Genomic DNA, 14,594 nt, shown 5'->3' with positions numbered 1-14,594 from the left:
TCAAAGGATTGTGGCTTTTTTGAAATACAGCATGATATTCCTACTCCCATCATCTTGTACATAATTCTCTCTTATTGCTCAGATTGTCCGCCCTATCCCTTTGGCCCGGCTCTCTTCACTCCCTGCTGTGTGTTTGCACTCTCTGCAACCTCTCTGTTGGTTATTTTTGCTTACATTTTTTTTTTTAATCATTTTTTGAGATATTTGAACTGAGGTGAAAAGCAATTGGTGAATGTGTGTGTAAGACTGTGTGTTGGCAAGGGGAGTACAGCTGTGATAAGGGACAGGGCAACTGCACTGCTTAGACATAGATGGATGATGTTTTTTCTCACCCTAAGCCTGACTCCAGACTTCCAGCCCTGGTCTGGTTTGTACAGCTACCAAGCAATCAGTTTCTGCCTTTCATTTACTTTTGTTGTTTTTCTTTTCACTTTGTGTGCAACAAAAATACATGGGAATGTTTCTCTTGTAAATAAATGGTATTTTGATTTGCACTATAGACCCCTGGTTCTTGCATTAATCAGTGGTTGCACACCCATTTGATTCCGTTTACAGCAAAGAGCTAAACGGGCTAAAAAAGCATCTTAAATGACACTGACACCTAATCTCCAACTTCCTCCGAAATGAATGGCTTTAACCTTTTTTAAACATTTTTCTTTAGAGATAACTGCTCATAGGTTACAGAGATACAGAGTACCAAGCAGCTAAAGTTACAGTTTTGCTTGCATGTGATCTGGAACAAAACTAATAGGCAAAAATAAAATAAAAAGTGTACAAAATACAAAATCCATCCAGGGTTGCACCTTTTGCCATTAACTCTTTTGTCTTGCCACATTGCCTGTAGTTTCTTTCTGCCTCTAAAAGAACAAGGCAACATCCCTTAATTTACGATACGAAGCTAAACTACAGAATTATTGGACGAAGAACCATTTCACCAAAATCAGAAACCGCTGCTGAGTGGGACACAACAAGACCTGATAATTACACCTATTTGTTATAGGATGTTACAAAAATAATTCCTCGATCTTTCCAAGGTTTGGAAAAGATTAACACTGCAATAGCCCAAGTAGAGCAGAGAAGTAAAAATGAGAGAAGGGGCGTCTGTTTTTGCACAACCAACACATTTATGCAAAAACCTGACCGGATAATGACTGCGAGGATCGGATGCCCTCCTTTATGGTCCTGCGTGTGACCAACATCTGGAACCCTTCCTTTAATGGTGACATCACACAACCAGCCTAACCTTTGCCCCCAAACCGGCTAATTAGCAGCATGTCCCTCCATGACTGCCAGGGTCCCCTCTTTTTTTCTCTCCCCCCTCTTCACCTGTTTCCTCGTGTCACTCTCAGTGTGACCGCAGCTCTGAGAGAGGGTTTCCGAAACACTTTATCATTCTCATAAAGGGTTGTTGCAAAAAGAAAAAAAATAAATCACCCACTCACAAAACAGCAAGTACTTAGTTCTTTGGCTGGTGTTCTCCATCATAAAGAAATTAAGCTGTATTTCAGCACTGACGATAGTTATATTACATCATTTCTTATTGCTATACAGGGAATAGAAAGAGTCCCTTGACTTTTTTTTCTTTTTTATAGGCTATTTTAGTTTGGCTCCCACTCCATCTGTCTTCTTGTTTCTCTCATGTGTAGATCCATGTATCTCAGAGGTGATCATCAATCTAACAGACTCTATTATTACTTTTCCTCTTAGTGCTTTGATTTTCAGCCCACCCAGAAGATTAATCCCTGTCTTTGGCCTCTTTTCTCTCTTTATCCCTTCACTTATCTATCCCCTGCTTTCTGCTTAGTTTGGCAGCATCTTAATCTATTTTTGTTGTTATCGTTGCAAATGTAACTTTCCCAGCGAGTCAATTAAGTATTTCTCTTATTCGTTATAATATATTTAAACCTTAAGCAAAGGACTCAACAAAAGGTAGCTGTATCGTTTGTTTTTTACTGATTAATAAGGTAATGCCTGTTTAGATGGGCTGAGACACCAAAAACAAAAGAACTGAAGGTCAGCTCTCTGGAGACACACTTTTTAACCCTGCATGCTTAAACTATGTCTTTGTGCATGCAAGAACATACATACTTGGGCAAACGTGCACTCGTGTTAGAAATGCCATCAACATCTTAGGCTGCGTTGAGGAATAATGCAAAACACAGAAAAAAGCAAAGCGGATGTGCATAAGAAGTAAAGGATTATCACAGGCCTTTAGGATTTCCTATCATGCAGCTCCAGAGAGCTCCAGTTGTTTGGACGTGGCCCTGAGTGGGCTGGTGCAAAGAGCATCAGTGTGGAATGATGTGGAAGGCCAAACAGAGGATTGTGGGTGCTAGGTATCCATTACATCAGAGGGGACCAAGGCGCCAGTTTGCCATTTGAGAAGTGACACCCCCTGTCCTGGCACTTAACAGCCAGGAAGTGCAGAAAGCTCTGCAGAAACAGAGCAGAACGACAAAACTACAGATTCTTACCTACAATAGCAATATTGTAGGAGCTAGAAATGAAATGTTATGCGTCACATGTCAAAACTATTTATTTTTTTAATTTTTAAAATATTTTGTAGCATGAATGTATTATTTAAATTGGACCTAGACACAAAGTCGTGCATCACTGTGAACTGGAAAATGATAACAAATGTTTAGACAAATAAATTTAATTAAACCCTGAAAAGTGGAGGGTGTATATGTGCTCGACTTCCTTTACTCTGATACCCTAAAATAAAAACCAGAGGATGATAACTACCTTCACCATCTTTATAAACAGAACTAACCTTACTTTGTCTGAGTATAAATGCTGCTGCCCTATAGAGGCCTCAGACATTTGTTAGCAAACAGATCAGGGATAATTTTATATGGAAATTAAAAGCAGGTTAGCAAGCAAGTGGTCTCAAACTACAATTTGAACAACAGGCTACATCTTCATTTTGTGTCTGCTTGACACTTTTCTTCGTCTCAGTTAAATCAATTTCAAAAGAGGGAGTTTAAAGTTCATTTTGCTGAATCAATTCGATGTCTGACGCTTTATCTTGCTTCCAGTGACTCATCCAAGGTCCATCGGGGTCCTGGAAACTTTAGGGAACCGACTCAGATCAGTCTCCTCCCAGCATGAGGTAACGCCCTCTCAGCTCATGGAGATAAAAAAAAGTGTTCTTTTTTTCTGTTGCTTTCACGCTCACTTAGTTTGTTCATGAACTCCCTGGAGCGTGTTTGCTCACCCCGTTAGGTTCTGTCAAGAATCAACTCCGTCGTCCCCATGATTTGAGCCCGGTCCCGTCCAGTTCCCAGCATCACCATGTCCACCGGATCTCTCAGCGACGTCGACGACGAGCTCTTGGACGGCATTCTCAAGTTCGGCTCCTCCGGCAAGGACTCCAATGAGAGCACGGAGGAGAGCTCCAACTGCGAAGGCAGCTTCGTCACGGAGGGCAGGAGGAAAGAGGCGTCCGACAAGAAGCGCAAGAGCTCGTCGCGCAAAAGCGCGCCTAAGGGTGTGGCGCAGCAGGAGGGCAAACAGGTGCAGAGGAACGCGGCCAACGCGCGCGAGAGAGCCAGGATGCGCGTGCTGTCCAAGGCGTTCTCGCGACTGAAGACCTCCTTGCCGTGGGTGCCGCCGGACACCAAGCTTTCCAAGCTGGACACGCTGCGCCTGGCGTCCAGCTACATCGCGCATCTCCGGCAGATTCTGGCCAACGACAAGTATGAAAACGGATATACGCACCCAGTCAACCTGGTGAGGCTCAAACCTGAGGGTCCATTCACAACGCAGATTATGATGTCCACTGCGGGAGAGAGTTGAGGAAAACATGGCCGCAGGTTTAAAAACAAAAAATGTATTTTTTTAATTGTTATAATTTGCGCCTCGACAAAGTGCCGTATTGTGCAGCTGTCAGATAGAGATGGCGGAACCAGGACTGAGCGATGAGCTTAAAGATAGGATAAAGCTTAAAATAACACAAGGATAAATACAAAGGATAATTTTAGATAGATATTTTTGAAATGTATATGATACTATAAAGGATTATCTATTTGTGGTGGCTTTAAATTTGCATATCAACATGTTTTTTTTACAGGGCCTCCAAAGGCCCATCTGAAGCCTTATGGATGCAGTAGGCGATGGGGTTGCAGGGCAGGTGCATAACGGAGGAAGAAAGCCTTTTTTATGACCATTTCTATGTCAGACTGTATATTACATCCGCTGATCAGACATATTTAGAAATCAGAAAGACTGATATCGATGCAACAGTTGGCTGTAGGTAGAAGAGTGATGTTTTAAGAGTGAATTGATGTTGCTTAAACATGGTTGAAATGCGAAACAGCGACTTAAACTAAAGAAAACACAACACAGAAGATGTCAAGAAAAGAAGAAAACCACGAGTTTGCTTCTTTATTGTTTATTGACTTTAGTCAAAAAGGCCGAAAGCCTCGATTCACACTCTTGTTAGAGTTTCTGTTTCACTTTGATTTCTGTCATAACTGGCGCTCAAATGATTAACTCTGTTTCCCTCCCGCAGACGTGGCCCTTCATGGTCGCAGGGAAACCGGAGACTGATCTGAAGGAGATGCTGAACGGGACTCGGTTGTGCGGAACAACCGCGTCCTGATGCGACGAAGTGGGAAAAGCTTCTCTCTCTCTCTCTCTCTCTCTCTCTCTCTCTCTCTCTCTCTCTCTCTCTCTCTCTCTCTCTCTCTCTCTCTCTCTCTTGCTCTCTCTTTCTCTCTTTCTCTCAAAAGACAGAAAAAAAACATTCAAGTTTGACTAGAATACAGTCTCATCTCCGCAGGCTGTGAGTGGGAATAAAAGAGGGAGCGCATCCTCTCTGCCTCTCTCTCTCTCGACGTTCCCGTATTTGAAAAGAAGATCAATTTATTTAAGTAGATTCCTTCATCTGCTATCTTTGCTGGTTCAAAGATAATCTTTTTTTATACTTTTTTTGTACTTTGTTATAATCTGCAGGTGTTTTTTCCCCTGTCTTAAATTTTTGTACAGATTGCATGTATATAAAATATTTTCTCCACCTCTAACCCTGCGTGTTGGACGTTATTATTATTTCCTTCTTCATGTCACTGTGTGGGCCACTTCTCTGACCTGCTCACCTTTCTTATCGGTGTTCTCCTTCGGAATAGCAGAACCTGAGCACCGACAAAGCGTGGTTAGGGATGAGGCCCTCTCTGTTGTTTCTGAAAGATAACGGTGGACGTGGAGACCGTTGTGTAAACAAAGCGCTCATGCTTTCAGAGGTGAGTCCACGTCCCGAAATGGACCTGCAGCTCATTCTGGTAAATCTGTTCTTCTCGGGCTATTTCATCTCTTTAATGCATTCAGTAGTCGTTAATTGGATTTAATTAGCCAAGGGATTATATTTGTTTAGGCAAAGGCTTGATTGGTTGTTCCCTCCTTCGTTCAGCCAATAAAAATGTGTGGATCTTCAAAGCAGAGGAGAACCTATCCCCAGTTTAACCCGCCCAGGCCAGTTGTTTTAATTTGCCCGGGTTATGACCGCAGTGTTTACATCCTGCAGACAGTTATTTATGCACACACCGCCTCTCGCTCTCCCTCGTTTTTTTTTTTTTCCTCACAGAAGGATCCCAAAGAAAAAGTGTTTGCATACATCACGTTTTTTTTTTTTTTTGTTTGTTTCAAAGAAATCCCTTCACTTTTATCTGGTGTCATCAGAAAATGCCCAGAGTCATTATCTGCTTAAATTAAAACAATAAACACATTAACTTGACTAGAGAACAGAAATGGATCAAAATTATCTTTGCTTGCATTCTGAAAAAGAAAAGCTGACAATACATTGTCAAAAAAAATTTGTTTGTGTTTTTCTTCTGCTAATCTACAGCTTAGTTTTTGTCATGCATAGTGAGATCATATACCATGGGCTCTGGCTGACAGTGTCATACAATAATCTAATATATGTGTTCTGGTCCCAACTCATCAAGATTTCAGATGTGGTCTTATTTCATATATGCAGTATATTTCTTGTCACTGTCTAAATGTGTTTGTGGTGAAGGAACATTGTTGGACAACACCATTAATTACAAAACGACTGTTTGAATATGATTTTTATTATTGTTATTATTAAAACATTTTAGAGCCTTTACTTAGTACAAATGAAGAAGTATTAATTGGCTCATTTTCTTCTAATTGTTCACTTTAATTCATATTTTCATGAAAAGTGTTTTTTAAATGTTTGTTTAATGAATATATTCGTTTTGATTATGTGCTAATGTGCTATGTTACATATGTTTTCTTAATTTCTCATTAATAACTTACTCTACATCCATCTACAACAGGTTGGATGTCCCTCTTACATGGTAATCACTTGTTACCTCACCTTGTTCTCTCAGACAGGACACTACCAAAGTCCTCTCTAACAGGAAAAATAAGATTGAGTGCTTTAGCAATAAAAGAGTCTGCTGACATCTCTTAAGGGACCCTCACCTAATACATCAGGAGCAGCATGGCAGGGGCCTCGCCGCCGCCACACAGGGACCACCGTGGAGAAAATAAACTTGGCCATCTCTCTGCTGGGGCCATCTGCAGAAAACCAGAGATAATAGGGGAAAGAGAGGAGGGAGGGAGGGGTTTGTTTAAGAGCACGACTGGGATTCCCATACTTGCTAATTGTTTTGTTGGACTGCTGCCCAAACTGGGATGTGAACAAAGTACTCTCACCGAGGGGAGGACAAAAATCCAATATTCTTCCTTCTGATCCCGTTATGTTTCACATCTCTTTGGTTCTTGTCCTTTCAAAATACTAACTTTCAACAAGTTGCCATTGTCGATATGGCAGTTCTGTTGTTAGCATGCTTGCTTGCTATGTGTTTTGCATTCTACCAATCATTCTGTTCAGAAATGATGCCTTATCAAATTCTTCATATCGAACTTTTAAACATTTTTTTTCTTGGGCTAAGAAAAAGTGCATATTTATGAAAACAAAGAAATATGACATTTCTAAAAGTAAAATCTGAAAGGTGTGGCATGTGTGACATACTGCCACAACTTTAAGGAACCTGTCTCTTTGCAATTACAGTTGCCATTCTATACCAGTTTTACATATCTTGAGAATAATAATTGTGGACAATCTTTGCAAAGTAGCTGATCATTCATATTTGATTTGTGAGTTTAGTATTTACAGTCATGCTATAAACTCCCTATTATTTGATCTGAACCAATCCATTGATCCTCTCTTGTCGTTTAATGTGAAAGTTCTAATATCAATAGCAGGGTATCGATTACCCTGTATTTAGCTCTATCAGGTCTGGATGATTGCCAGTGTTAATTTTATTTCATGAACAGCATTTTTTATGTAGGCCAAAAGGTTTTCCAATAAGAATCTTAATGAACTGAATAGTGCTTGTTGAGACATCATAATCTTTTATTGGTTTTCTTATAAACTTAGCCTGCTTTCAACTTCTCCACAACTTTATCCCTGACCTATCTGTTCCTTGCTCTTTATGATGCTGTGTGTTCACTAATGTTCTGTTCATACCGAGATCAAATTACAGACAGGCAGACTCATTTACAAGTTGCATTGCCGCTAAAGATAAATGTTTAAAACAGATTTTATTTTGGCGTATCAGATTGAGATAAAATGAATATAATTGGCAAACTTGTAAAAACAACAACAACAAAAAAATGTACAAAATAAGAAAGCTAAGCAACTTTTTGTATTGGTTGATCTCTTTGAATGAGAACAAAATATGTTGAACTCCGTTGGTGTAACATCATTGTATGTAAAAAAGCCAGAGAGATTTAAATACTTATGCAAGGCATTCATACACCATGCAAGACATCATAAATTCATTAAATAATGTTTTTTTTTTCTCTTGTTCAAATCTAAATCTGAATAATCACAACTGCAACTGGTGCCGTCTGAAAGGATTTGGAGATATACTTTACTGTTACAACTCATGCTGTTTCGATGGACAGAAAGGCATGCGCCACCCAAAGAGTGCCCTCTTCTGGACGCAACATATATTGCTAGACTAAAACAACTGCCTTCCTGTGAAATATATTTAAAAAGTTATTTATGTTGCTTAGCTGATTTACTCTCATCAGTATGGGAGGAAGGGTCGTATCAAGATAGGGTTCTAAAACTGTATTTGGTCATTTGAACAATAAGAGTATAGTATAATAACAATAAATATGATGTAATTTTGTAAAGAACTGCAATAATCAGGTCTTTTTTTATTTCAAAATGTCAGAAAGCTGTTAACAACATTTCGTTGTATACATATGGATATGTATACAATATGTATACCAATATGACACAGTAAGGTGAAGTCAGTTCTACTAAACTCTCAATCAATTTTTCTTGCAGTTTAATGTAACCTATCTTAATAAAATGTAACAAAATAAACAATCTGTATAAATACTTGGGCTAATAATTAATAAACTACATTTTCCCACCAATTATCTGCTGCTTTCACATTTTATCCCTAAGGTTCTGAATTTAAGGGTAATTGTTGACGGTTGATTGTCAACGTTAACCAGTAGATGGCAGCAGAGGAGACTCTATGATTTAATGCGTGGCGTATTTTAGGCCAGAAATGCCAGAGACATTTGGATTTAAAGCTCTGTACAAAGAAGATATTTTACAACAATTGAACAAATAACAGAAGAGTTGTTTTCATCTTATGAGACAAAATGCTTTTTTACTTTATTAATTTAACATTAACAAGCACATATGAAAATGTAATAACATAGCATTTCATTCTAACTTTATTTAGATTTGAGATCTAATGAGGTTGTGGTTGTAAGCCAACCACGTTAGACTAAAATGCTGTACAGAAAAATAAAAACAAAACAAAATAATAATATATAATTTCAACAAGTTATAAAAAAATATCAACATAAGCCCTTAGGCAGCTCAAAATATTAGACATTTTGACTTATTTTATTGTGAAGGAAATAAGGACAAATTTCAACATGAATGATTTACATTTAGTTTAAAAGTACAGCTCTGAACTTGAACCTGAAGATTATGTCAAGGGCTCAAAAATACAAAAAAAGTGAATAGCTGCACAACATATTGATCAGAGACTCTCTTAGAATGCTGCAGATTGCGCCAATGGTTTTGTTGCTTTCATTCAAAGTTGTCTTTCCAAGAAAATTGTTATTCTGTGGATTGTCGCATTTGAAAATGATTCAATAAGACTCCATTAAAAGAAAACAACACGGGATTATAGCCACGTTTAGGTCGAACTTCTGCGTCTTCACCAAACTGCCAACAGTCAAGGCCTAAATGAATTCCTTCTGATTTTTTTTTCTAACGAATTTTAGAAGTGAGCAGGTTTTAGTGTAAAAATCTTCTCTGCTGTGGCATTTGCTTCTGTTAGGCAAGGACTTGGCACCCATGCTGTTTCAGTTTATGTAAAGCTGCTGAACTTGCACTCAAATAATTGCCAGATATATTAGCATGGCAAAAGCTGGATGACAGCTGGTGGTGGTGTCAAATGGTATCAGATGGCATCGCTGACCTGGCAGACTGGCACAGCAACAAGCAGCGCATAGGGGATGCCAAAGATAGCTGGGGCCTGCCCAGATCACCAACCCATGATTGCTGGCATGCTCACACTTGTGTTGGATGTGAGTGTGTATGCGTGTGTGTGTGTGTCCGTATTACCGCTGCTATCATATCATTATTATTAAAAGGAGCAGAGCAGCCTGTAGTTGGCCTAATGGATTTTTTTGGTCATTCTTTAATTATCAGAAAACCCCTTTTTGCTAGACAATACAAGAGAAATCTAAAATTCCTCCAAATAATTTAAGCCATAATTCCGATCAGATCAAAACATTGAAAAAGGATATTTCAAAAAATGACATATTTGTGCAAAGATAAAGAGGAAACGAGATTCTTTAGAGGTTGAAAACTTCTTCATGCACCCCAGAGGACGTCTCCACGACGTCCTCACCAAAATTATCTTGAGAACTCAGAATCTATGCAACTTTGGTCATTTCAACCATTTGAATCCACTTAAACTTTTATAAAGGTTTTTATGTGTAAATATTTTTTTTTAAATCACAATGAAGTACAAAAATAGCAAAAGTGTCTGTCCTGGTCTTCAGCTTTGCCAAACAGAACAAATCAAAGTGTTCTTCAGCTGACAGAGAAGCATCAATTATTTTTCACCATCTAAACTGCATGTCCCTTTATACCCATCCACCTTACTATTAAAGCTAAAATAATTAATTAGCCAGCTGAATATCTAACAATAACAATTGAATGTATAGAGAAATCTTGAACGGCTGCTTTATGAAATCCTGTAATGTAATTGGATGAATTAGGGCTCAGGGAATTATGATAACCAAATACATTCTGGGATCAAAGAGCAAGAAAAAGCTAAAGGAGGTCATGCTTAGACACATATGGACTGATGCACACACACATACCCAGGGTATAGGAGCGTGTTGGTGGAAGGAAGGGGCGCCTGACTAAATTATGTTTTCCCAGGTGGGCACAATTACCTGTGCGTGCAGCATATGGGCAATTCTGCAGCAGGAGTGGCTCTGTGTGTGTCTGTGTATGTATAAGAATTACCCAGATGTTAGTTTTAGTGGATTCAGGTCTATCGCTGTTAGGAAGAAGCAAATCAAAGTCTGACTTCTATACGTTTCTCCTTAGCTCCAATCAAAAGTTAGTTATCCTGGGAAAGCAGAAAACAAAAGTTACTTTACACCTCTAGACAATCATCACAACTAAGCACCATCCTGGGTTTAACAAGTAGCTATTCATACCTAAAGTTCTCTGAAATCCAGAGGGAGGATGATGGGTCACTGCTTAGGGGGGGCAGAACACAAGCTACCACTGTTGTTAAAAAAAAAAAAAACTCCAGGTGATCTTCCCTCCTTGTTTGTGCAAGTCCATGTGCTTGGAGCACATGGGCCAAGTGGCAGAACATTAATGTGTCAGCAGAACCTGCTTTAAAAAGCCTAGCAAAGTGGATATGAGAACACAAGCCATTATGACTGGGCATTTTACCAATTGAAGTTGCTTCTTGACATGAGCGAAAATCTCTCACTTCAGCTTTTTTCCATCGGGATGTGCAATGAGACACAATGAAAACAAAAAACTAATAAAACAAAGGAACATTCCAAGTGTTGTTGTGCAAACCCGAAATAGAGGAAGAAAAATAAATAATTTGTCAACCTGCTATTGCCCCAATGGCTTCAACAACAACAACATGGGAATACATCTCAGCACACATGGATTCCATTATTATCCGCTGGAATTCTGCAAAAGTAAAGTTGGCAATAAGGAAAATATTCCCCTGATCTGAGGTCTTCCTCATGCTGGGTGTGAAGGAAATTTAGAGGGTCCCCTTTTAATTAGCTCCAGATACGACCACCCTACTGAACACAACCAAATGTGTTTCTTTAGTGGGGTTACTTGGTTGAAAGAGAGGACTATTTTGGTTGTACGTGCACAAATGTCTGATTTTGCAGGAGGTGTTTCTTCAAACCAGATTGAACCAGAGTGCTATAGGAAGCATATGGAATAGATGAAAAAAAGCAAAGCAGGTTTCCCAAGAAGAGGGATTAAGGAGGTTCAGGCTGAATTCAAACTTTGCTAGATGGATGAGAAGCAGTAATGTGAAAATGAAATTGTAAAAAAAAAAAAAAAAAAAAAAAAAAAAAAAAAAAAAACAGCTTCCAAGGATCTAAACCTGCAAAATCCATAAATTTAACATCTTTTTTTTAGTATTAAGCAAAGCAGTGAACAGGTTTGACACAGGGAAAATCATTCGTCAACATACACCCAGTCTCATATGTTCAAGAACACACAAATTCACACACAGCTGTATTTTTGACAGATTTATCTGGTGAATGTAGTGGCACAATTCCTGCTATTACTTAAACCAACAGGTCAGACGAGCTACCAAGTCATGAACAGTGAAAGATCCACTGCTCCTAGGAGTAGGGTTATGTGTGAGGCAGACATTTTATCCATTCAAATATTTAATTGTATATATGTGACATACAAAAGTGAAGGGAAAATATGAGATTTGAAAGATAATGCAAATCCAGTTTCCCATAGTGAATCTCTAGAACACAATCAAGTGGTCATCGATCTGAAGATATGGTACAGCCTCGGCAGGACATCAGTCCATCACAGAGACACACAGGAAAACACATCCACACACACAGGCACTTAAACCTGGGGTCTGATTTGGGAGAGCAATTCAAATAACATGCATGTTTTTTGACTGGGGGAAGAAGTCAAAGAATAAAAAGAAGTCTGTGGCTCAGACCGAGCAAACTCCAGGTATCATACATGCAAACTCCTTGCAGAAAGACTAAGGCTGAGATTCAAACCCAGTACCTCTCTGCTGCAAGGCGGCAATGCAAACAACTGCTCCAACTTACACTTCATGTTGAAAAGTATCAAGTTGCAAGTACCTTTTTAGAACCAGTGCTGCCATTCTCAGGTGTTTTCTGATTCATGCATTCACCAAATTATTAGCTATCAGGACTTAACCTCCTATGCTTACTTTAAAGATTTACTGCATGCACAAGTCAGTAAATAATAAAAAGAAAAATAACTTGAAGGTTTTTTTCTTTGGGGATTCACCAACTGTAAGGAATGCCATAAGTAAACTGTAATTGTTTTGAACTGCATGGCCTCTTTCTGACCATACCAACATTAGTACTGAAATGCTGTCTTAAAGTAAGATAGCCTTTGTTGCTTTCTATTCTTACTATTCTGCCTAATCCTCACTTAATAACATCAATCTTAGAGCCAGTTAGAACTCTGTCAATCACTGTCGGTTTTGCCAGATTTGCTCTCAAAAAGGCCTCCCTTTGATTTCTTTAAACAATTAAAATGGCAAAGTCTCTCATTAAAGTTTTCATGATTTGCAGTACTTTGGATATTTTATACAAGCATAAAACATAAACTGATGTGAGCTAAAGACAACTGGAACTTTCTGAACTGAAAAACAGCAAATTTGTACTCAGCAACCTCTGACACATTTCCATTGGATACATTTAGCAAGTTTGACATGTGATTTTGACAGACACCATAAGGAGATAGTTTAGGCCCTGATGAGCATGTCACAATTGAGCTGGTTTCAGAAATAACACTACTCAATTGCTCACCCTTTGCCTTCACCATCAACATCTTTCCCCTTTCTTTACTTTCTCTCTGGATGCCATTTGTCCACCATGGTACACTCTGATGCCCTTCCGGAGAGAGCCAAGTATCAGCTTTCTTCCCCAGTGGCCCCAAGCTCCCTTCACCATGCATTTTTAATGGACACACTCATGCAATGGACAAATGATTTTTATTTTTGACAGGGAAGGGTGGGCTCCAGTTACATAGGGATGGGGAGTCAGTGAGCGGTCCACGTATCCAAGCAAACACACGCACGGATGCACACACTTGCACTGTTAATACAACAGTAAAAGAAAGTCTGAAAGATTCTGGAAGACACTAAGTATATGGAAACAGACAATGCCAACAATTCCTTAAAGCAACATTATTACGTAATGGGGTTTCTTTCTAAGACATTATGAAATATGTTTTGACAAATCATACGGACAAACAATCGTATTTAGGAAAAACCGGTTGATGAGTTAACCACTTACACTGCGACGGGCTGAAGTCCAGGATGATGAAAGAGACAAGCAGTCGACTAAAGTGCCCTTCATTAAACGAGGATTAGAGTAGGTCTAAATCCATTAACTCTGGCTTAAAATCACGTCAGTTCCAATCAAATCAGAATTAACATTCGCACTGTAAGACCACATGCATTACGACAGCAGCTTACTATTTGACAGTTTGTGTGGGATACCTTGAATGGATTAATTGTCAACACTGGAAAAAGAAAATAGGGTGGTCCAACTTAAAAAAAGTGAGTTAATTTGTTGCAGGCAATCAAACTAAGTTTATCCAAGTAAATATATTAAGTTTATTAGGTTGTCATGTTAAAAGAAAATTGGCAAACTTAATTTTTTTCAGTGTGAAGAGAGAAATGACACAGTCTTCTTAATGAATAAGCTGCAGAGTGATTACACTTTTCTACATTTAAATTTAATAATAGTGGACAAAAAAACTAACTTGAAATTATCTAAATTAGAAACAACCAATCAGAGCCATTAGAAGGGTCTTATTTTTATCAATCAAAGTTGTGTACACATCCTGATACCCTTCCTCTTGCTACCCACACACTGAAGTCTACTGCTAACACTAGTTAGCATAGCCACCAGAAACTGCGAATAGGCATTTTTCCTGTGATGGTAACTTGTTACTCTACCATTCACATAGATGCAATTCTTTATTCATTGCCATAAAAGCAGCATTTTCAATTAACAAAATTTTACAATGACGTCATAGTAAAATACAATGGTATATATTACTCTTCAATTTGAATTGGTTATTATGACATCATTATGTTCAGAGAATAAATACAAAATGCTTTTCCTATTTTTTTGTGATTGATACGGTTGCTCGATTAAATGACACCAAACAAATAGGAAACACACAATGTCATTAGGTCACTCAAGAATTAATGTGCAAAACGGAGGATAAAAAAAGAGGGAACGGGTGAAAAGGGTTTCGGCTCAACACCTTGGCATGCTATCCCAAA

General features: G+C 38.7%; 1 protein-coding gene across 2 annotated transcripts; it reads left to right on the top strand.

The window, feature by feature from the left end:
• The first annotated feature begins 3,037 nt into the window (after positions 1 to 3,037).
• Positions 3,038 to 5,006, top strand: tcf21 (transcription factor 21). Of its 2 annotated transcripts, XM_055020060.1 has the most exons (3): positions 3,038 to 3,112; positions 3,226 to 3,732; positions 4,514 to 5,006. In XM_055020060.1, exons 2-3 carry the CDS (start codon positions 3,295 to 3,297, stop codon positions 4,601 to 4,603), a joined length of 528 nt encoding a protein of 175 aa, XP_054876035.1. In that variant the 5' UTR covers positions 3,038 to 3,112; positions 3,226 to 3,294; the 3' UTR covers positions 4,604 to 5,006. The 2 variants fall into 2 exon arrangements, with proteins under 2 accessions (XP_054876035.1, XP_054876034.1); XM_055020059.1 differs by lacking the exon at positions 3,038 to 3,112 and having other exon boundaries at positions 3,188 to 3,732.
• Positions 5,007 to 14,594: the final 9,588 nt, after the last annotated feature.

This window comes from Poeciliopsis prolifica, unplaced genomic scaffold (assembly GCF_027474105.1).
Source record: "Poeciliopsis prolifica strain line A6 unplaced genomic scaffold, Auburn_PproV2 SCAFFOLD065, whole genome shotgun sequence".
In the NCBI taxonomy this organism is placed as follows: Eukaryota; Metazoa; Chordata; class Actinopteri; order Cyprinodontiformes; family Poeciliidae; genus Poeciliopsis; species Poeciliopsis prolifica.
Note: the sequence above shows the minus strand (reverse complement) of the source record. Positions and strands in the feature narration are given on the sequence as shown.

Coding starts and splice junctions, on each gene's coding strand:
- tcf21 (XM_055020060.1), top strand. CDS start 3,295: ATGTCCACCGGATCTCTCAGCGACGTCGACGACGAGCTCTTGGACGGC. Junction 3,733..4,513: donor ATACGCACCCAGTCAACCTG/GTGAGGCTCAAA, acceptor TCCCTCCCGCAG/ACGTGGCCCTTCATGGTCGC.